The 22200-nt window shown below is 39.1% G+C and overlaps 1 protein-coding gene across 1 annotated transcript; it reads left to right on the top strand.

The window, feature by feature from the left end:
- Positions 1–6834: 6834 nt before the first annotated feature.
- Positions 6835–10536, top strand: LOC125006351. Its single transcript, XM_047582308.1, has 5 exons — positions 6835–6907; positions 9483–9677; positions 9769–9852; positions 9932–10062; positions 10405–10536. Exons 1-5 carry the CDS (start codon positions 6835–6837, stop codon positions 10534–10536), a joined length of 615 nt encoding a protein of 204 aa, XP_047438264.1.
- Positions 10537–22200: the final 11664 nt, after the last annotated feature.

The following is a 22200-nucleotide window of genomic DNA, read 5'->3' as shown; positions in this document are numbered from 1 at the left end:
AACGTGTCCATTCACATGTGCATACGAGTAATCACATCTCTCGGCTCTACATGAAAGGCGGAAATCTCTCCTGATAAACATAATAACAATATTGTTCCCCTGCAGTTGGTTTTCAAGGACAGGAGGGAAGAAGTGTAACACTCCTGCAGGTGATGTTAATATCTGAAAGCCCAAAGCAAAAAAAAAAAACAACAACAATTACTCGAATGCTTGGCAGCGTTCAGAGTTATGTGAGCCAACAAGGGTCAGAGACCTGCATGGAATGGTAACTTCTCGTCCTTACTTGCCCTCTTCACAGCTTCCTCGACGAGAGACCAAAACTGTGCACAAGTACTGCACTGAAAAAAAAAAGTCAATCTAAGAGTATGCAATTTAGAAACAATGTGATAATAATGATTAAAAGAAACAGTTTGTCTCTTGAGATGAATATATTATGTTTTGAATTTGTCTACATTTGTTCAAAATACAAGTGATTTAGATTTTTTTCATGAACAAGATATATGTAAGTGGCTCAAGAAATCGTATGAAGACACAGTTTGCTCATTTTATTAACTCTGCTTCAACAGTGCCCCGATGCAGCTCTGCAAAAGAAGGAAATCGGAAAAATTGACTTAAAGGTAGAAATTAAGTTAATGTTAGTGATATAGTTTGTTAGTCACTGCAGTCTTTCAGGTTTTACATCGATATACTTTAAATTACTCGATGCAATTTGGAATTAAAGTGGCTTCAAAAGACTTTTTATGTGAAACTAATGTTAGCAAGTTGTTTTAAAATAATTGAGTCAAATATAATTTCTACCTACAGTTTGCAAATGACTGTAATTTAAAGTAAGTTGAGATGGAGCTAACACCGGTTAGCCATTAGCTAACAACGGTTAGCCGTTTGCTAACACCGTTAGCAAGGTATTTTAGCTGTAAATGGCCATGCCCTGATAAAAATACGGTGCTACATCCACTGTCAAAAAAGACAACTTTTTGCATCATTTTATCCCGTTTACAAGTTCACTTCCCTTGCAAAAGTAACTTTTTCAACTCACTTTTGTTAGTTAAGTAAACTTAACTAAAAGTAAGTTGATATCATCTGCACAAGTAAACTGACTAGCTAACACTGTTAGCAAGCAGGTTTTAGCTGTAAATCGGCCATGTACTGCTAAAAAAAACAAACAAAATGATGCTCCATCTACTACAAAAGTGAGGCAACTTTTTGTATAATTTTATGAAATTGCACCACATTATTTTGTAAGTAAAGTTAACTTGAAAAAGTAAACTGACTTTACAGAATTAATGTTGTTCCATCAGAGACTACTCTTGTTTGATCTACGGGATAAAATGATGGGGAATTTTTTTTTTTTTTTTAACTAGATGGAGCACCGTGTCTTTTTATCAGTGTACTTTCTCATGAGGCTTGAAAGTCATGGTATGTTAAAAACCAAAACAAAGGCAAGTGGACTCTTCATCTTTGCAGATTCTTCAGTTCCTTGTTGATCTGCATGAGTTGTGAAACACAGTCAACGAGAGTCCAGTTGCCTTAGTTTTGTATCGGATGCATCAAACCATAATTCATCCTCAGTGCCAAAGACATTCTTGATGCGAGTTCATACAAGACTTGCAGAGCTTTCTCTTGCAGCTATTATTAAACATCAAGATGCACTACCAACCTGCAGACAATAAAACTACTCTGCATGTGTTATTTGCTAGTGTGCGTAAAATATACATTGACTTGCCAGTTCATTAGGTACACTAGTGAAAACATTCAAATAGAACAGTCCAGCACTAAATCTTCATGACATTTCGATTCCACCTAAACCAAAAGATTTGTCCTCTAATTTTCCCACACGGTTTATGTAGACAAATATGTAGCGAGAGAAAGAAAAAAAATCAACATTTTCAAGATCACATCCTCTTTCCTCACACGTAGGCCACGTTCTTTGCATTCATTGAACATCCCATCGGTACTTGTGAAGCCGTCCGGACTCCTGGAATTAATAAATTCAACTATGGCCCTGTTCAGGCGTGGTATACTATTAGCATGCATCCTGGGCGATCCAATCACAAAAGGGCAGCTTTAAATACAGGTGTGAATGCATTTGAGATCCAATTAATCATTCATAGCATTTGGTGGTCTTGTAACTACATTTTTCCAGCTGATTGAACACTCCTGGCCAGGTTCATAGACCGCTATCCCATCTGACCTCGTCATCTGCGAGTTTTTATAGTTTTAATGTTTTTGTGTTTGAGGCAAACTTCAAAATATAATTTGAAAAAAAATGCTATTTCCATGGAGTTTAGTTGAACTGAAAAAAAAAAATAAATAAAAATTATTGGCAACGTCTCATGACTTGATGCATCAGTATCAGCGGTCTAATTATGGTCATTCCATTATTAGAATTTATTAACATAACAGATTCTTGCACAAGATGCTCTACAGGTCTCAACAAACCTGAAGATCTCAATCTCACGTCTGAAGTGAGAACACAGCTGAACTTTATCAGTGTGGTTATGATTGTTGTCACATGCACATACACACTTAAAGGACGAATATAACGCTATTTTACATTTCTGTTGATGTCAATAAACTCCATTTTACTATGCTGCGGGCAGGGTATTGGTCTATAAACACTGATGTAGCAGAACTATTCAATTGTTAATATATATATATATATATATCAGTGAACTGCAGTGGATGATGTATTTTATTTGATTTATATGTAGAAATAAATAATACATGTCAAGAAAAATACCTCCATTCAATTACACAGAATGGTATTTGCATAGATGGAATAGTTCATGTGGCTGAATGAATGAATGAATTTTGTTGCTTGCTAATTTTCACAGTTCTTGATAGACTGCATTGGTCATTATGGAAATGAACTGCACTCGTGTTAAAAGAATTGCACATTTTTGATAATTCTCTTGGCGAAGTGACCCCCATAAGTGATATTTGTGTGTCTTTTTTAATTGCTGCCTGCCACTAATTTTATGTGCTTACTAAATCTGCCCCAAATGTTTGGATGGAGGTCAGGATGAATGGATGAGTACTGTTGTTTCTGCATGACCATTTCATAACCTTAACCTTGTGTTTATTATTGGAAACCAGTTTGTTTTTTGCCAAATGACTCTTGACCAAACCTAAGCACCTGTATGTTTACACCTAACCAAACCGTTTCAACATCACAAAAAAACAACAAATTTTTTTGTGTTTCAGTTTATCTGCTGCATGTTTACATCTGCTTGTGCATCTGTCACCCCTGTGGGTTCTACCAGTGTCTTGCAGTATGGAAATCCCAAATGTAAAAAGGAAAGTTTCCCCTCCATGCCTTTCACCATTTGACGCTGAATTGCAAAACAAAAGCCAAATATTGCATACAAGAAGAAGAAGTGATTTATAGCATCTTTTTTTTTTAATCCATTCTGTGATTAAAATAAATCAAATTTAAATGTGCGTAACAATGATGATTTATTATCTGAATGCAAATGATATGATAACTCTCCTCGGGCTAGCTGTATGATGTCTGCAGAGGCAGGAATTTAAATCGGAAAGTCTGTGTTTATGAATTGTTCCTGATCAACTTTAGGATAATAACTTGTTATTGAGGAGACGTGTATTATATGCAATTATGCATCACATATGTGCATGTACTTCATACTGTATATCAGGTGCTTGCCAAATGAAAAAGCCTTTCTCTTTTGGGGGAATAGCAGATATTATACAAACAAAAGGAATGCATGGACCTGAATGCAGTGTCTTACTAGGGCTGTATTCCAGATAATGGTTTCCACAACAGCAGAGATCCATCAGACACGGGTATCAGTTTTATTTCTAACTTTAGTTATGTGTTATCAGGGTCCCAGCATGTTACCTTATCTTTGTTCACACTCTACAGACTATATGGCCACACAAATTGTGAAAAATGTTAAGTTGTTAAAAAAGGAATATCTACATTTTCTTTAAATTTTAGTCTTAATAGTAAAAATGCATAGTTTGATGTTTTTTTTCTAGACTGTATCAAGATCCTAACTACGTTAACTTTACGTTATGGTTATTGTTAAAATAACTGCAGATTCTGCTCAGTCTCTAAAGGAGTAATTATGCAGTTGCCCTTCAAAAGTAATTACAGAGTAAAAGTATGGCCATACTTTTCTGTGCTCTATTATATAGGAATGAGTTTAAAATGCATCAGGATTCCCTATGGGGTCACACTGTGAATAATGACTTTAATTTATTTTTCACTTTGTTACAAGTTCATCACATTTCACAGTAAAAGGATTACTGTTTTAGTATATTTTAAAGACAAGAACATCCAAAGTAATTTGCGGGGAGAGAAGAAAATACATTAGTTATACATTACCTCCATCCTCGGTGATAAAGATGTAATTGTTAGGGGATATTAAGCTCAAGTTGTTTTGCCCCTAATCTGGTCCTGATCATTTTTATTTTGAGTGTTCAAAAGGTACATATATATATATATTATGAATAGCTCTGCAGTGCATTAACAAAGAAATACCTGCCTCCAAGCTAATTATTAATTATTTAAATTTTATTTTAAACACGTTGGATGTTGAAAAAAAAAGGATATTGTCTCTTGAGAACCCATTAGCATCTACTTTGCACAGTCTATAAACTGCGTTTCAACCAGTACAAAGAGAAAAATATACATCTGTGTGCAACAGAAAAGTCCTACAAGCAGTCGGAGCCATTTTGTTGTCAACAAATTCGACTCCATGGTGCTCTGATGATGTACGTATATGTCTATGTTGCTGTGCATCACTGCATAAAGCCCGCACAAACGATCTACTGGCCTGGCAGATCTTTGCCGAAGCATAATGACTTGTTTAATTGTTGGTGTGGACGTTGGTCCTGCTTCCAGGCTAAGGTTGGATATGGTAGTCGTAAAACAAAGGCAAACGATTTAAAAAATATATATATATACACAGTGATCAGCACCAATACTGATCAAACCACATTCAGCACCTCCCTGCTAAGTTCTTTTAATAGCTTTTGAGATACATATGTCTTCTCAGTGTGAGTGGTGTGGAGTCCTTGGGGTTGTTGGACAGGAAGCTGTAAACTGTAGCACACAAAACATCAAGCCGGTGTTATTTGAAATGATTCTCAAAATCTCTTAAACAGGCAGAAACAAACAACATGCTAATGAGTCTTTATGACATCTCCAAACCCAACTGCAAACATTTCCAGTGGCGTTATGCGTGAATTTAAAGCAGCAGAAGCTACAGAGCAAATATTGGTTTATTTATTGAATAAACCAAGCATAGCTATTCTGCAAACGTGATCCTGGCTTGTATTTTCTATTCATTGGCTTGCATGCCTAAACCCTTAACCCTGCAACCCTTCTGGATTGCCAACCTTGTGAGGATGCACAGATGTCTGGACTTCTTCCAGGTTCTTCTTCCAAGATTCCCCACCTTCTCTACGCTGCCTGCTTACGGTAGTGAATATGGGGAAATGTACTCAAAAGGATCCTCAAAAAATACTGAGTAATTACCCCAAACAGGTGCCACTGCCTGTTTCAGCAGACTTCAGTCAAACAGGAGGATACTGTTGAGTAGTTTGTGAATTAATACACATTTTGCTCTAGTAAGTCCCACTGTCCAAAGACATGCTCGTTAGGTTAATTGGTGGGTCTAAATTGGACGTAGGTGTGAGTGCGGTTCTGTCTTTGTTTCTTTGCCCTGCGACGGACCGGAGACCTGGACCTGAATGTCTTACTAGGACTGTATGCCAGATAATGGTTTCCACAACAGCAGAGACCCATCAGATACGGGTATCTGTTTTATTTCTAACATTAGTGATGTGTTATCAGGGTCCCAGCGTGTTGCCTTATCTTTGTTCACACTCTATAAACTATACAGCCACACAAATTGCAAAACAATGTAAAGTTGTTGTCTTAATAGTAAAAATGCGTAATTTGATGGGGTTTTTTTGTAGATTGTATAGAGATCTTAAGAACGTCAACTTTATGTTATGGTAATTGTTAAAATTACATAAGAGGTACCCCTACCGCTCACCCAATGACAGCCAGCTGGACTCACTGCTATGTCTTTGGACAACTACATATCTTTGACCAGTGTTTCCACAGTTACCTTGAAAAAGTAATCTGATTACTCATCACTGGTTTTAAAAAGTAACTTTGTTACTTCACTCATTACTTGATTTTAAAAGTAACTAAGTTAGATCAAAAGTTACTTTAAAAAAATAAATAAAATACATGTTTTTATAAAAACAGGCAGCATTCCCTCTGCAACTTACTGGTTTTGCTACAAAGTCAAAGTCTTTTATTTACATCTCTATGCATGGGAGAAAAATTGGGGAGGTGAACCTGTGACCCTCTGGCCTACAAGCAGCACCTCTAACCACTACACCACAGTTCCCCACAGTTGACTCAAGCTCAAAATGGGGGCGGTATTTGCAGTTGTTTGTGATGCTGCGTTGTACTAGAGCGAGTTGTCCTCACTTCGTCGGAAACGAAGACCTGTCGCATTGTGCCGTCACTCCCTGAGATGCAAGAAGAAAGCAAAAATATATCTTTTTATTCAGGAATACGGGGACAATAGTGAAGCGCAGTAACTTGGATAAGTAACTTAAATCTGCATCCCTGTCGTTGACCCATCGGTTGGAAATAACACAAATCAGATGAGATGCGCAAACAACACCTGTTAAATAAGATTAGTTTGTTGATGTCTTTGCTTCACTACCAAGATCCGTTTAATGTGCCGGAAAAAGTTTCTGCGACTGATTATTAGTGGATGTGTCAGCATCCGCATTAAAACGGACTCAGCTAACACATTATGCGAGTGTAAAAGCAGAGCAGCGAGCATGTGCGCGCTTAACCCAGCGCCAGCAGCTCTTGATGCTGCATATGTCTCCTCCTCCTCCTCCTCCTCCCGTGGTGAGAAGCTCATCGTCAGAATAGCACTCGCCTCTTTTTCTCCATTTCTCTCTTCCCCAGATGCTCCACACTTGTTGAGGAGCTGTCACGTCTTTCTCTTCTCTCTCCTTCCCCCCCCCCCCCCCCCCCCCCCCCCCCCCCCCCCCCCCTCCTCTCTCTGTCATCTTTCCAGCATGGCTGCAGGGGCGGATCAAAGCAAGTTGGAGGCGGTGGGAGATAGAGTGTGGAGGGGGGGGGTTGTAGAGACAGAAAGAGAGAGAGGGGAAGAGCAAGATGCCGAGGGAGTATTTCTGTTTTTCGGGGTGAAAGAGAGGACAGGGTGGCTCAGTGACACGCATACAAACCTCCACCGAAATATACTGCTGCATGGAGGATGCATGCATAGATCGGGGGCTGACGAATTATCCACATACGTGAATCAGTTACCGTTCAGAATGGATCGATGTAAGACTGAATATTGATATCAAAAGCTTTCTTTTCTTTTTTCAGCAAATCAAACCGGCCTGATCCCGCGAGAGAGGCTAAATCAACACGGCTGGTGTTCGTTCGTTCTTTCAGAAGCCAGGATCAGTGCAGATCTGAGGCCTCTAATGGTGAAGATTTACGTACCAATGAGCACATTTAGTGCAGTTTCTTCTTTCTGACACAAGGTGACAGCGTTGGATGATCTGACCACACAATGTACAGTTACAGGATCTCACACATGAGTGAATGAGTGAGAAGTTTGTTTCGAATATGTAAATAAGGAAAATAAACGTTCATCAAGAAACAGCAAAAAATGCAAATATATCAAAATTTAAGACTATTGCACAAGCATAGATAGTGGTAGCAGATAAATAAATAAATATTCTAACAATTTATAATTTAATTTACATACTTGAAAAGGAGTGAGTGGATTGTTATATGTAAATACATACATGCACATGTTAGCGCACACACATAAACACATACATGAGCACATATTCAGTGCAGGCAGAGATGAATAATAAGTAAATAAATAATTCCTGACTGTTGTGGAAATGAATAAGACCCCTACGTTAACCCCTTTCTTTCTCTGTGTACTGTTTGAATGCCATGTTTTTATATCGTATCTTGAACTGGTGGATGTTTGGACATTGTTTTAACTGTTCCATGATCTAACAACTTTAAATTATAGTAACAGGCTGTGGCGTAGCTTTTTTTTTTGGAAAATACACTAATACTACTAACATATACATCATAAAATGATGCACACTAAATTCAAGTCTCTGTGTTTGGTGTTATTTTGACACTTACATTGGATATGGGATCTTAGCATTAGTGTTATGCAGCCAGCTGTAATACTGCTTAATTTGACCATTTCTTTTTGGTGTTACTTTATATTTAATTTTGCATTTCACGACAATTGTGTTATATTTTCTCTTTGCGAAATACCCCTCTTATTGCCAAGTGTAATTGTTATGTCTATTTTAGTGCTTCAACCTAATCTTCCTTGGAATGAAACAATCTCATTCAGTCTTGTTTTGAGTCATTACCAGAATAAATTAAATATAATTAACAGGATTACTACTACTGCACAATAGGGGGGAAAAAAAGCGTTAAGAGAAATTGGTGAAAGAGGTGAATTATTATAAAAAGCATGAAGAGAATTAAGCATTGTCATTGCATGTGAGTGAGTGTTCAGATAGGAGCAAAGACATTATGGCCACTCTGGCTAATTTGCTACCAGTGTTTTGCGTGTCGCCATGTAGCGACCACCCACTGAGGTGTAAACACCTCCAGACCTTTATGGCATCTGTCAGCACATTACTGAGGCAGTAGCAGTGGTGGCTAAAACCTTCTCTGCTGGCCTAAACGGCCTGAACCTTCCCATTAATCTTATTAAATTATTACTAATATCCTATTCCTTTCATTTTGCAGCTTGTCTGTCTCAGCTGTGGCGCTTCTGGCAGTGTAATTTGCCTCAGAGCTTTTATCCAATCATATTTCAAGTTCGTACTCTTAGGTCTTCTCTGTGGCCTGTGGTAGCGTCAGTGTTTTCTCCTCCTCTGATCGGACAGTCAGAGAGCTGCTCTGTTTAAGTCATGTTCATCTCTCGCCAGCTGCACAACCACATTGTCCCTATTAACGTTTTTGAGCTATTTGTTGAACCAACAATGGCAGAAGGAGGAGAGGCAATCGATGCCCAGAAAAACATTTTCATGGTGGATTTTGATTCCCTTTTCACATTTTTTTTACAACCCTCAATGTAACACTTAAGTTCTGGTGAGTTTTATGTATATTTTGCCATTGTATTGGGTTGACATCGATGCTACTGCTGGATTTTTTTGCTTAACTTTCTGAGATGTGAGCTTTTGTTTGTTGTGCATTTTTAATTTCTCCAAGGTATTTGGGATTAATAACACCTAAGAAGAATAAAAAACGGAACATCATCTTTGAACAGGAAGTAGTTTTGGGTAAAAAAAAGATGATGTCCTCATATGTGGACATGGGGATTGTTTCAGCACATATTATTAGAAAGTCGGCAATGTGTAACGTGAACGTGAGCAAAAGCCGTGCGCTGGGATAAGCTGCTGCACTCATGCTGTCTCTATAGATTTTCTGCGTGTTTCTGTTGTTAACCTATATGTGGCGTTCAGGTGCCAGGGTGAGTCATGGCAGTCCGTCAGGAAGGACCTCCTCAAGGCTCTCAACATGCAGACCGAGCCGCGGCTTCCTGCCGGTGGGCTGGCCGGCATCAGAGACCAGTGGAAGAGAACCACGAGCACAATTTTTCACCGAGCCAGCGAACGTAAGTGGCACCTAAAATTCAAACTAGCCTTTGCGGTGGCCCAGTCCTGGAGCTCATCGTTTACAATGTCTTTTCACGCATCCGGCTGCAGTTCCGGCTGCCTCTGAGTCTCCTGACAGCGGAAACAAAACAAGCCTGAGATGCTGTTCCGTGGCCACAGAGATCTTCATGAAAAGTACACAACAGATGTTTATATGTACTCTGTAATAACGCACATCTTTTTTTTTTTTAAATAAAGTCATCATATCTGGCAGATCTGGGCTGGGACAGCTGGGTGATCCATCCTTTGAGCCTAACTATCGTTCAGTGTGCCATCTGCAACTCTGCTGTGAACACTGTGCAGTGTCCACCCTCCCACTCCAATGACCAGGATGCTAACTCGCAGGTATAACACACACACAGTCAGAAAATTTAAGTTTAAAAATGGTCACTAAAATGAAATGCTTCATTGGTTCTCGTCTTAAACGTCACGTATATTTTCCTCCCAGGTCTTCTTTCCTGCATTCTCACACATCTACATTCAACTCTGCCCCAACATCTGTCTGCAGAAAATACTGTATAACTATGTGTGGTAGTAAAATCTTTGCACAAATAACCTAAGGTGTTGTTTTATTCGTGAAGTAAACTCTTGCCTACCGGCAGCCTACATAATAAAGGAGAAATCTCTTACTTTCTTACCCTAAACAGAATCAAGTATGAACACCATTTGTTTTTTGTGACGCTCCAGAAATGCCCACAAGACCCCCGGGATGGAACCCAGACCACACATGAGGAAACTTTAATAAACTTTATCGACCTAGATTTACCCAAAAAAACAGTCAATAACTCGATGGATGTTCTCAGCCCCCTGGAGGTCTGACACACTTGTTCTGGTCATGCCCTAGATTTGTTATATTTAAAAGAAAAAATAATTTCTTGACAGTGTGTGAGGTTTTAAACTGCAATCGCCAATCTTAGCACATCAAATGTGCATGACCTCAAAACAGCTAATATTGGAAAATGTAAGCAAAGTGGAGGTCATCGGCTTTCCAACTGTAGAAGTCTTCAGGGGATAGCAGACCTCAGATAAATCCATGGACCTGGACTGAGGGAGGCCGGCTCTCTAATGCACCATGATCTGAAATGTAAGAGTAAGTGTAAGAGTTCAAATGGTTGCAATCCGTTGGAAATGACGAAGCGCAAAGTGCACAGAGCAAACAGAGAACGTCTTAGAGAAAGAGAACCAGCTAAATAAGAATTGCGTCCAGGCAGACAAATAAACACACAGCCATGCAAAGATTGTGCCAGTTACTGATCAACAATGTTGTATTAATGAGACCATGCACATTTGCTACAAACCACTGTTCTGGTGTTCCAGCATATTCAATTAATCAATGTTGTTTTATTTATATAGCACCTATCAGACAAAAATATATATTAAAAAAAGTGGAACAAACAACAACAACAAACAAAGGATATGGAGAATAATGTAGACTGTAAAAAGGACACGTTAAAATAATAAAAGATCATTATCAAAAAAATTATCTAAATAAATAAGAATAAATAAAAATATAAAACAGAGACAGATATAAATATAATCAAATAAAATGCAGAATAAAAATACAGAATAAAATATAGAAACACTGAAAATTGAGCAATAAAAAAATTATACAAAAACAAGTAAATAATTATATTATATTATATTATATTATATTATATTATATTATATTATATTATATTATATTATATTATATTATTGCTGCTAAACTAAGCCACAACATTAAGAGACACTTTGCTTTAATCACAATTTTTTAGACAAGGCAACAGGTGCAAAAACTTGTTGTCTAGTCCATGAACATGAAATACTTTGAACTGAAACTATTTAAAACTTCTTGTGGATTTTTCATGGGCGATGCCTCCAGTCACCGCTATCACCCTCAATATTAATTCAGTATTTTGTGTGTACATCAAACTAAAGTGGTAGAAATGGTAAATATTTTAGCCCTTGAACATTTGCTCGTCAGCATTATCAACGTGACGCAGTTTGTTGCTTAATTGCCGTTCAGCTCGAGTCACTACAGTAAAAAGCAAAGCGTGGCCGTAGGAGTCGTAAAGCTCAATTCACATACGCGTACGTGCAAATGCGGTTTTGCAGTGACGGTGACTGCAGGTGCTGTGCAAATCCAGAAACACAGATGGGCACAACGTGGAAGTGAGGCTGCATACGGTGTTGGAGGTTGGCGCCATGGTGAGTTTCAGGACTAACCCGATGAAGTCTGCGTACCCTTTAAAAACACCAGCTGTTGAAATGGAGAGAGGGGGACTGAGGTGAATTAAAAAAAAAAAAAAAGGACTCAAAAGTAACATCCCAAATGTTTATACACATACTGTACATGACATATGTGTTGTCAGTCAAAAAATGGACGACTGACGAACTGAAAAAGTTCTGTTGGTGTCTTTGAGATGCTCCAACCCAGCAAGTAGTTTGATATCCGGTGCTAAGAGCCATTATAGAGGTCTACAGCTCTTTGAAACTATTTGCCACCATCTCTTAAAGCATCCTCTTGAAACCAAATGAAACCGGTCCTGTTTCATATCCCAGGCCTTGCACAAGCTAATCAACACAATTAGCTCTATGGTAATGTTCGGTCTTAATGTTCTGCCTCATCTGTGTGTACCTCAAAATGTTGGCATTTATCCAAAAAACACTAAACGCGGTAACACAAGTTGCGGCGTACACTTTTCGACACAGTGGGAAAAGGGATTCACGCTGCGTGCAGGTGTGAGCTTTCCTTTTCCGAGACAGACACCTGAGCTCGGACTCATCCAGGAAGCGCGAAACCCTGTCTTTTCTGAGACCTGGTTGGAGCCACAAAGAGATCACTATTTCCAGTGTCAATTGCTGCTGTTCAGCATTAGCCTGCAGCTCTCTCTGGGGTTTCTGTGGCAACCTGTCTCGCTGCTGGAGTCACCTTATAGAGCTGTCAGTCTCTGACAGCCGCACACTGCTGAAAGCGCTGCTGCTGAGTGAAAAAAAAAAGAAGAAGAAACTGGTGTTAAAAGTGCAATGAAACAGTAAAAATGGAGGATAATGGGTTGCATTTTTATTCAGTTTTTGCTTATTATCTAATATTTGGCCTACATCCTGGTAGACTGTCCCCCAGTGGGAGATGCATTATTAAAAATGTGATTACTTGATTGCCTTGAACACTGATTGCTATTGTGCATGCGGTGGAGGATGTATGCTGTAGGTTGTCCATGATGGAGCGGGACTACGGTCACGCTGTGCAACTAATTATAAATTACCACCTCTGCAGAATTCATCTTTTCGGGCGTGAGTGTGTGTTTTACTGTGGCCGTGGTTACCGCGGGAGCAGGATAGCTGGGTCAAGGTTAAAAAATGAAAGAAGACACATTAATGTGTCTGTGCAGTCACTCTCCATCTGTCTCTTTCTCCACATAAAGTCCATTATCATCAAGAATGATAACCGCGATGATGACTTCACACTATAACCCATAATGGTAACTGTGTCTGCTGCAGGGTTTCTCGCTGCTGGGTGAAGCTTCTTACTGAGCACAATCAATCATCTTGAGAATTCTGCCCTTTTTATTCTACGACTTAATGTAGCAGCAGGTGTACTCAAAAGCTCTCCACGAGCACAGTCACAATGCGATAAATGCGAAACATTACACCTGGACAGTAATGCCAAAGTCAAATACCGTATAATGTTATAATATGGGCTGTTATTATGTATAACAGTGCCTCTCACATTTAATTTCACCTCTGAGCACACATTACTTCACTTTATTATAAATATTCAAGCCACATTCGTTGGCGTAAGCTACTCCAGAAGCACTGCTAAGTTGTAAAAAAGAAAGAAAGAAAGAAAAAAGAACCAATTCAAATCTTAAAACTATTTCCGTTCAGTATTTTATCCATGCTCCTCGGGAGGGTGGAACTGTACGGTACTGACACTTGTAGTCAGTTGTGGAGTGTAACGCAGCCGCAGAAATGGATGACGTTAACCGTGACCAACACACCCTTAATTTATCAGTATACATTTATATTATATACACAATATCAAACCAGCTTTTGATGTTGCGACCTCCAAGAATGTCAGTGCTCTTGGTGTCATCAGCAAATAAGATAAACATTAACCTTTATGAAACCTTACATATGTTGTTTATGTATAGAATGAACAAAACAGGGCCCAACACTGATCCCTGAGGGACACCACAGGTAATAATGTTGATGATTTAAACATTGTTCAACAGGGACACCTATATATGGAGGACCGACTCATAATTAAAAAAAATGAATGAATAAATAAGAAAATACTTACAGATATTTCACATAAATAAATGAATCACTAAATACCTAAATATTTATGCCATAAATAGTTAAATCAGGTTTTCCACTGCATGTATGAATGTATATAGTACTGACTGACAGTGTTACTTTCTGCCACATTAGTTGGTTTGCACCATTTCAATTCAAGACATGTGCAGTCGATCCGTGTATTCGCCGATCAACTAATAGGCAGAAAGTTCATGCTGAAGTGCATGCATTAATAAATAAATAAATACATAGATAAATAGCATTTACGGCATATATTTAGGTATTTATTTATTTATTTTGGACACAAATCTTTTAGGACATGAAGTTGTGCTTTTTGAATTACCCATCGCGTGTTCATGGTTTCTGCTGAAGACATCTATTCTTCCTGTTGTCGTCACCAACTAAACTCGATTCAAGAATGTAGCTCTTTTTGCTCATGTACTGAAAAGTGTCTGCCAACATCCCCTAAATATCATCCATCCACTCAGTCAATGGTGGAAACCTGGCAAAAGCCTCACCTACACCTTTGTCCGACCACACCTAGTTTCATCCACATTCTTATTTGCCCCTCCGCACTATGAGAGTTGGACACGGTGGTCCATTGCGCCAGATAACACTCTGAATGCCTCCCTGTTTTCAGGTACGCTGACCGGGTGCAACCCATTGACCCGTGACAGCTCTTCTAGCCTCCAGGAGTCTCCGGTGCAACCAAGCATAACGCTTGGACAAATAGTGTTAAATTGAATTTAAATACCTGGAATTAAATTATGTAAAGTAAGGAGGACCCCTAACACGAACCCGCCCTCTTGCAAATTAGGTGCAGCCAATGACGACGCACATTCATGCTGCTGTAACTTTCCCAGTACTGCAGTAATATATGTAGTATCCTCCGAAGCTGAAGAACTTCCTCTAAAGATGAACGCTTCCTTTCAGTCAGAGCTTTAATTTACCTGATGTTGCATATTAAGTGCATCAAACAAAGCTTCAGTGAGAATACACTGTACCTTTTCAAATGGTTTCATTAATATCACCAAAGCCAGTCATTCTGTTTACTAGAGAAGTCTTTATATATTTATAGCAGTATCAGCTTTCACAGCTTAATATGTCAGTTTCTTTTTTTTTGCAGCTATAATATCATGAAATTAATACTTACAGGATTAAAGAGCATAAACAGTTTCCAAGTGTGTGAGTGTGACAATTCTGTGTTGATTCTCAAGAGGAAAATTAAATCTCAGACCAGATTTTTCATATTATACTTTGTTCTCGTTCCTCTCCGCGTGTTATATGCACATGTACCCGATGTGTGTGTGTGTGTGTGTGTTTGTGTGTTTGTGTGTGTGCGTATAGAGCGGTCATCGGAGGTCGAGCAATGTCAGTGTCAGTGCTCTCCCTCCTTGTTGACCCTGTCACAGTGACTGCCATCCAAGTGTCTCCATTCAGCCGAGGCCGCTCGCGCACACACTCGGACACGCAAGGAGTTGACATCTTCAAGTGCAGGGGCAACAGTGCTGTCAGCGCCAAGGGCAAGGCCAGCAGGGTGGGCAACTTCAAGTGTCTTCACCACCCTACCGCCAGTCCAGACCTTACCCACTGTCACCATCTCCTCCCAGCGGGTGGAAGAGAAAAAATTCTGCAACTTTTTTATTTCACTTTCCAAGCAATGAAAAGGTGCACACAGGGTCTGCAGCGTTTGACTTGATGCACTGGTCAGGACCCTGAAACTAGCCTCAGCCATATGACGAGCAGTCATTTTTTTTTTAAACGTTATCGACACAGTCACAAAGTGAGAGGGGCTCGTTTGTGTGTGCAGTCATTTCCTATTATTATGTCTTAGATGGTTCTCAGTTGAAATGCTCTTAGAAGATATCTTAGAAGGAGAAAAGTTGAGGGCACAAGTCAAACATAAAGATTTTGAAAACTCCCAGACTGTAGTTTGCAAAGACACATCCTGAGCTAGTGGAAAGTGGAAGCTAAAGATAAGATATGCTTAAAAGAGAAAATATGAAAAGATCTTAAAGCGGCTTTATTAACGTGTCACTTTATAAGTATTATATATCACATCACTTAACTTTATGCATCCTAGGGATCCTTACTTAAGTTCCTGACACCAGCTAAAGAGAATACAGTAGGCTATGCCTCCACACGGGTTCAGTATTCTACTTTTAATTTATTATACCAGGGTCTCTGCAGGTGGTCAAATTTAAGACTTTTTTAAGACCACAACGAATACAATTTAAGACCCAATTCACATCCATACTGTCAAAAAGGAGGTTCGGTATTTATTCACAGCTCTTTCACATTGGAACACAAAATGCTTAACCTACCTTTAAAACAAAAGAAGTCGTTCTATCGTGAACTAATATTTGTTCAGAACTCAGCGTTGACTGATTAGCCGCTCCTCAGTCACGGTGCTGCTAGCAGCCACAGCTTTAAATGTATAACCAGCGCTACTGTATGGCAACAGCTTATAATGTTGTGCATAATATTCAGCTCAGTCTAGGCAGTTAGCCTGTTAGCTCATTAGCAGCTTACTTGTTAGCAAGTGTTATATTAGCACAACTTGGCTAAAGAAAACTCAAGTGATGTTGTGGGGTTCCGTCAACTTTTCTGTGCTGCTGTGCTACGCTCTAACACACGTACACTATACTAGCGTATGATACTAGCTAGTTGGTTGCACTCAATAAATTCTGATCAGGCTGCACCACAGGTAATTTAGTTCTGTTTTGTAGTTACAAAAGTAGTAGTAGTTAGATCACAGCGTCCTCACAAATCAAAACATTTAAAAGCAAGACTGAAGTTTATGCATTTATTTACGTTAAAATTTGGCTAAACTATGAAACTATTGGCTTGTAATAAATTGTTATCTTAATTTTCTTATTAGATAGGTCTGCAAGTTTTGCGGTACATACTGTACACAATAGTACACAATGTTTTTGTACTTTTTCTTCACACCGTTTATCTAACAGCTGTAGGTAGTAGCACAATAAAATTTTACATTTCAAAACATATTGTAAAATAATCATTGTGAGGCATGTTTCAGCCGATGCAGAACAATACAAATACTGCATCCAACTGGAAAATCTCACGGGCAATCAGAGTCATGTTGTTGGAAACAAATTAAACTCCACGGCGCCCAGATGACATGTGTAACCATGTCACCGTTACTCCTCTGTCCATCGCCACATAAAGCTCACCCAGACGGTTTAATTGCCCCTGCAGATCTTTGCTGGAACATGTTATCAGTTTCCAAGGGAGCGACTCCAGATCAACTTTCCACCTTAAGAAAATTGTAATTGGGGGTCAGGTTGGCTCTTCGACTAATTATAAAGAACACTGAATTGTTTCATCTAAATTAGAAACCAGGTAACCAGTAGCTCCGTGATTCTTCTTCTTCGACTTATTCTCTAACTACTAATCTTTTTCTGTGCCAATCAGTGACTGGACTGGAGGAACGACAGTGATGCTGTGGACAAGAAGGGCCTGAATAGACTCTACATTCTCAGGAAGCTCAGGTCTTTCAATGTCTGCAGCGAGTCTGTCGTAGCTGTGGTTTGTTGGGGGAGTCGTACCAGCAAAAAGGACATTAGTAGGATAAACATATTGATCTGAAGGGCTTGTCGGCAGTGAGTTGGAGATGTGCAGCTAAGCTACTGTGACCAGGACAGTTCCACTGTGAATGATGTAAGTCTATATAAGTCTAAATTTGGTCAGTGCTAACAACCGCTACCCACCGAGCTGCCCTAAGTTTAAGTCTAAGTAACAATAAATAAACAAGAAAAACCTTAAATTAACAGATTGCTCACAGATATTTTTCTTTAGGAGGACCACATCCAGTATTTTAAACCCGTGAACACAACCTGAGTGTTGCTGGAACGTCGAGCATCAGAGAGCAGACACATCAATCAGAGCCGCCGCCGTCTCTGTTATCCCACTTAGTTTTCACCTGCTTATTCTCATCCTTAATGCTCCCGTGCCCCGAGCACTACAAAACTTCCACCTAAACGAAAAAAATAAAAAATGTGTGGATGTTGACGTGGAGCTAATACACTGCAATAAAGGATTTCTTCAGCCCCTATTTGCAAAGTTCTTAAATTATCCTGCATCTATTAGCCTACGGGCAGACGGGGCGTCATCACACCACAGAGTAAGTGTGTGCATGTGCACAGATGTGCTCATGTTCTGAGCGTGATGTATCGAGCCAATCGCCAGATGACATCTCATACATCACTTTTATTGCAGCGGTTTGGCCTTAAACAGCTTCTTCTTTTTTTTTCTTTTTTTTTTTTATTCCTGTGTTGCTCAGTCTTTCCTTCTCTCAGTTTTAGACACAAGTGGTAGAGGAGAAGATAAATAATAAAATCTTTATGAGACTTTCACATTCTCCGAGACAAAGAAAGCTTTTCACTGCAGTCGGAGATAAGTGTTTATCCGCTTTGACAAGATTTACTGTGTCAACCTTACGCTTCTGTGGCCAACATTAGCCTCCAGACCCCTTGTTTGTGTCCACAGGTGGTGGCATTACTTTTTTAGGTGGTGTTTTGAGCAAACACTGCGCACATTGTGCCATTTATAGCCGAGGCAAATGCCAAAAATAATAACAGCTGGGATGAGCCGGCTTGCCAGTCTCTGCAGAATACAAACGGGACCTTTTGTACCTTCTTGCCATATTGTTGAAAAAAACAACAACAACAACAACAACAACAAAAAAAGCATTTGAAATTTACGACAATGAATACATCCTTCACTTTCAGAGCTCCAGTTTTGCTTTCATCATCATAACCAGGCTTTGTACACTGCTAATGCGTCTCATTCACAGCTCTAATGAGTTTCGATGGACTGCTTTTGTCTGGAGAAGCCCACATTATTTGACTCACTCTGTGCAGCCTTTATCATGCTAAACAAACAGCCACAAGACTTCTTTGTTGTTGTTAATGTCGCTGAACGAAAGCACCATTTCACCACTAATTGTCCTCTCTAATGTTCTCACACATAATTGTTTTTATCCCAACAAAATCTGTTTTGGTTTGCGGTTCACCGGCCATTTGGCCGCGCATTTCACTTTTGATTTGAGCTCCTCTGAATCCCCATTTTAAGAAGGAGGTTTAAAGTCAGGTTTAAAGAGGTTTAAAGAGGACATGAAACAAATGGAACAGACACCAATATAGTACATTCGTACTTATTATATAAACATACTAGGGCTGGGCAGCTCATACAGAATGCTGGTATTTTTTACGTTTTTGATGTTTGTTTTTAGGGTTAGCCGTCCCCGATTTCTGGGGACAGTCCCCGTTTTGGATGACCTGTCTTCCAGCTATATCTCTACCTGAAAATGTCCTCAATTTAATCTTTAATAAAAAAAGATCTTTAACAATAAAAAAAGAGTTGCACATAGACTACAGTTATTATGGTAATCGGTCGCGCTGCTATTGACATTACAGACGTAGAAGTTTAAATATGTTTAAATATGTCAAAATAAATGAAACCATGTACCATTTTTTTCATTTCATCTTTCTTTTTTTTTATTTCCGAGCTGTCAACGTCCCTGGATTTCCTCGTCAGCAGGCAGCGCTAACACGAGGCCGTGCGATGGTTTTACTGCTAGTGTGAAATTATTCTACAATATTTACTCATCATCACAATAAAATGGTCCATGCTTAGTCAATCTACTGCATTCCTTTATCTCTCAAACAGTAGAAAATGTTCTGAATACGTGATTATGCATGAAAAAAAAATACTGTGATACCATCAGAATTTGAAAAATATGCATTATGATATACATTTTTATTCATTCCACCCAGACCTACATAAAAAAAAATCAGCTTTTTAACCCTTTAAGATGTGAACATCTGCCTGCATATAAAAAAAAACTTGCGATATTTGAATTACAGTAGCTCACACTTTCTGGAATTTGCGCTTTCTGAAACACAAAGCTTCCATTACGGTAATGATGGTGCTGTTGGCCCCAGGAAGAGAGAGTTGTTTTGAGGAATTTGTTAGTAAAAACAAAGTTAGTTAAACCCTTAGTTTTAACCTTGAGATGTCACTTTGGATGTTGTCAAGAGTTAAGTGCACTTACGATACATTTTGTTCCATACTTTATTTTACGTTGTTCCCTACGTCATTGGACGTGTTAGTTGCTTTGGCCAATATTGAAGAAGTTTTGTGAAGACAAAATGACAATCAAAACTGACCAAGGCTGCAAATGTGTTTTCAATTATGAACAAAAAACTTTTACAGTTATATTTAGTCTTTATAGAAAGTAACAAACTTTTTCCGGGGTCAGTGGGAAAACAGATTGTGTTCCGTTGAGCTTCCCTTTGAGAGAAGGAAGATTTGAGAGCAGAGACTCGGGATGAGAGAAAAGTGGAAAGGGGGGTTATGATAGGTCGAAAGGATTGGGAAATAAGAGGAAGAAGAAGAAAAGCAAAAACAACAAAAAAATAAGGAAAATAAAGGAGACAAACCAAAGACAGAGACGAAAAGAGATTTGTCAAGCCCACTAAGCCTTTGGGATGTCCCAGGGGTTTGTTTCTTTTCATTTTGATTTGATCTATGACAGCAGGACAGATCAGTACAAAAGCACCCACTGCACTGTTGGGGCGCGAGCTGTGGAACTTCACACGTCTGTAAGATCAGCTGAAACTGTGCCTTACACTTAGTGCTGGAAAACCTTTGAGCTCAGAGAACTAAAAAGAAAAACAAAACAAAACAAAACAAAAAACTCATTATCGTCCCCTAATAATAATAATAATGTGATGTCAAATTTGAAATGCAATAAGTAAACACTGATCAGACATGTTCACTGTGGCAATTAGTCCAACAGACTAATAGTACAGACCCCTTCACAGTTTGTAAACAGTGTGATGTTTTTTGAGGGGCGGGGCTTAACTGGAGGTAAAACATTTCAAACATTATAGCCTGTAAACGCTGCTTAGCATATCTCAATGGACTGTTTTGGCAAGAATGGACAAGGAAATACATATATTTTAGAGAATATATTAATACACTCACTCCCCGAGACTGTGAGTTACCACTACTCACCATCACCTTTGGATGGACGATTCGAAAGGAGAAAAGGGGCCCACAGGGTCTGTCTTTATCAAGTGAAGCCTTGTAAGATATTACAAGAAGTAAGTGGAACCACTGTGGAAGTTAACATAGTGAATGCAACTTCTGCTTGGAAACACACAACTAACATTGCGTAAGCTCATGGTTAGTGTTAGCATTAGCACATATCAAGAATCCTCCAAATAACGATCAACTTAACGTTATTTCAGTCACAATTTAGTCTAACCATCATGTGTGCACTTCAAACAGAGAGTTATTCATGACTGTGTCACTCCAGTCTTTTCTTTTAATCGCGTTTAACCAAATTTGTCTACGACTGACAGTGACTGGTATACGGTGAAACTTCAAGTTAGTGTTTTTGATTTTTCGATCTTGGCTCCCAAAAATACAGCATGACAACATTTTCCTGATTGACATTGTTTGCCTCAAGCTTCCCTCTGTTTTGCCTCCAGCTAACGCTGCGATGTCACAGTGTTGTCGGCCATGAAGGCGTCTATACAATACTGTATTTCTTTAATCTCATTGTGTGGAGTCAAACTTTGGGACACTCTATCCATGCAGCACAGAGGTAATAAAATCATTTCATGTCATTATCCTCTTGAACATCCTGACTGCAGACCCTTGTTTTAGATAAATTTGGGTTACACCAGGCAGGTGGGTGCTCAACATAGTCAAATATGACAAAAAAAAGTAATAACTTAGATGAGTTTTAATGGGTAAGAGTACAGTATATCAAGTCCACAGCTTTTAAAATAGACACTGAGGAGAGTGGTAGCTGGAGGAGGAATTCAGGCTTGGATAAACTCTCCAGTCTGTCACAAACAATGAACAATAGGGTTGTAAAAAATTCATGGAAAGTCTAAAGTACTGGAGAGCGCTAAGCTACAAGTCCTACGGAGCACTGCAGTATGAACACATCCAATCACTGACCTAAAAATTCTGCCGGGCTGCTCCACACCGGCGCCTGAAGGATGCTAGATGCTGAGCTTCGTAGACCTCTCAGCGTCAGAGCTTCTAGCGTCAAATTGAAAGCGACACTGCTGTTCCTATTTCTGCTGCTTTCTGCTTTATCCCTAACAAACTGGCATTTCAGGGCTATTTATCAAACTGTTTTTTAAAGTAAGAGATACAAAAGGT

This window comes from Mugil cephalus, chromosome 4, assembly GCF_022458985.1.
Source record: "Mugil cephalus isolate CIBA_MC_2020 chromosome 4, CIBA_Mcephalus_1.1, whole genome shotgun sequence".
In the NCBI taxonomy this organism is placed as follows: domain Eukaryota; kingdom Metazoa; phylum Chordata; class Actinopteri; order Mugiliformes; family Mugilidae; genus Mugil; species Mugil cephalus.
This window is presented reverse-complemented; position numbering and strand designations above follow the sequence as displayed.

Bases quoted from the DNA above. Each gene is read 5' to 3' on its own strand.
- LOC125006351 (XM_047582308.1), top strand. From the start codon at position 6,835: ATGTGCGCGCTTAACCCAGCGCCAGCAGCTCTTGATGCTGCATATGTC. The intron at 9,678-9,768 runs GTAAGTGGCACC...ATCCGGCTGCAG, and splicing joins TTTTCACCGAGCCAGCGAAC to TTCCGGCTGCCTCTGAGTCT. The intron at 9,853-9,931 runs GTACACAACAGA...CATATCTGGCAG, and splicing joins CACAGAGATCTTCATGAAAA to ATCTGGGCTGGGACAGCTGG.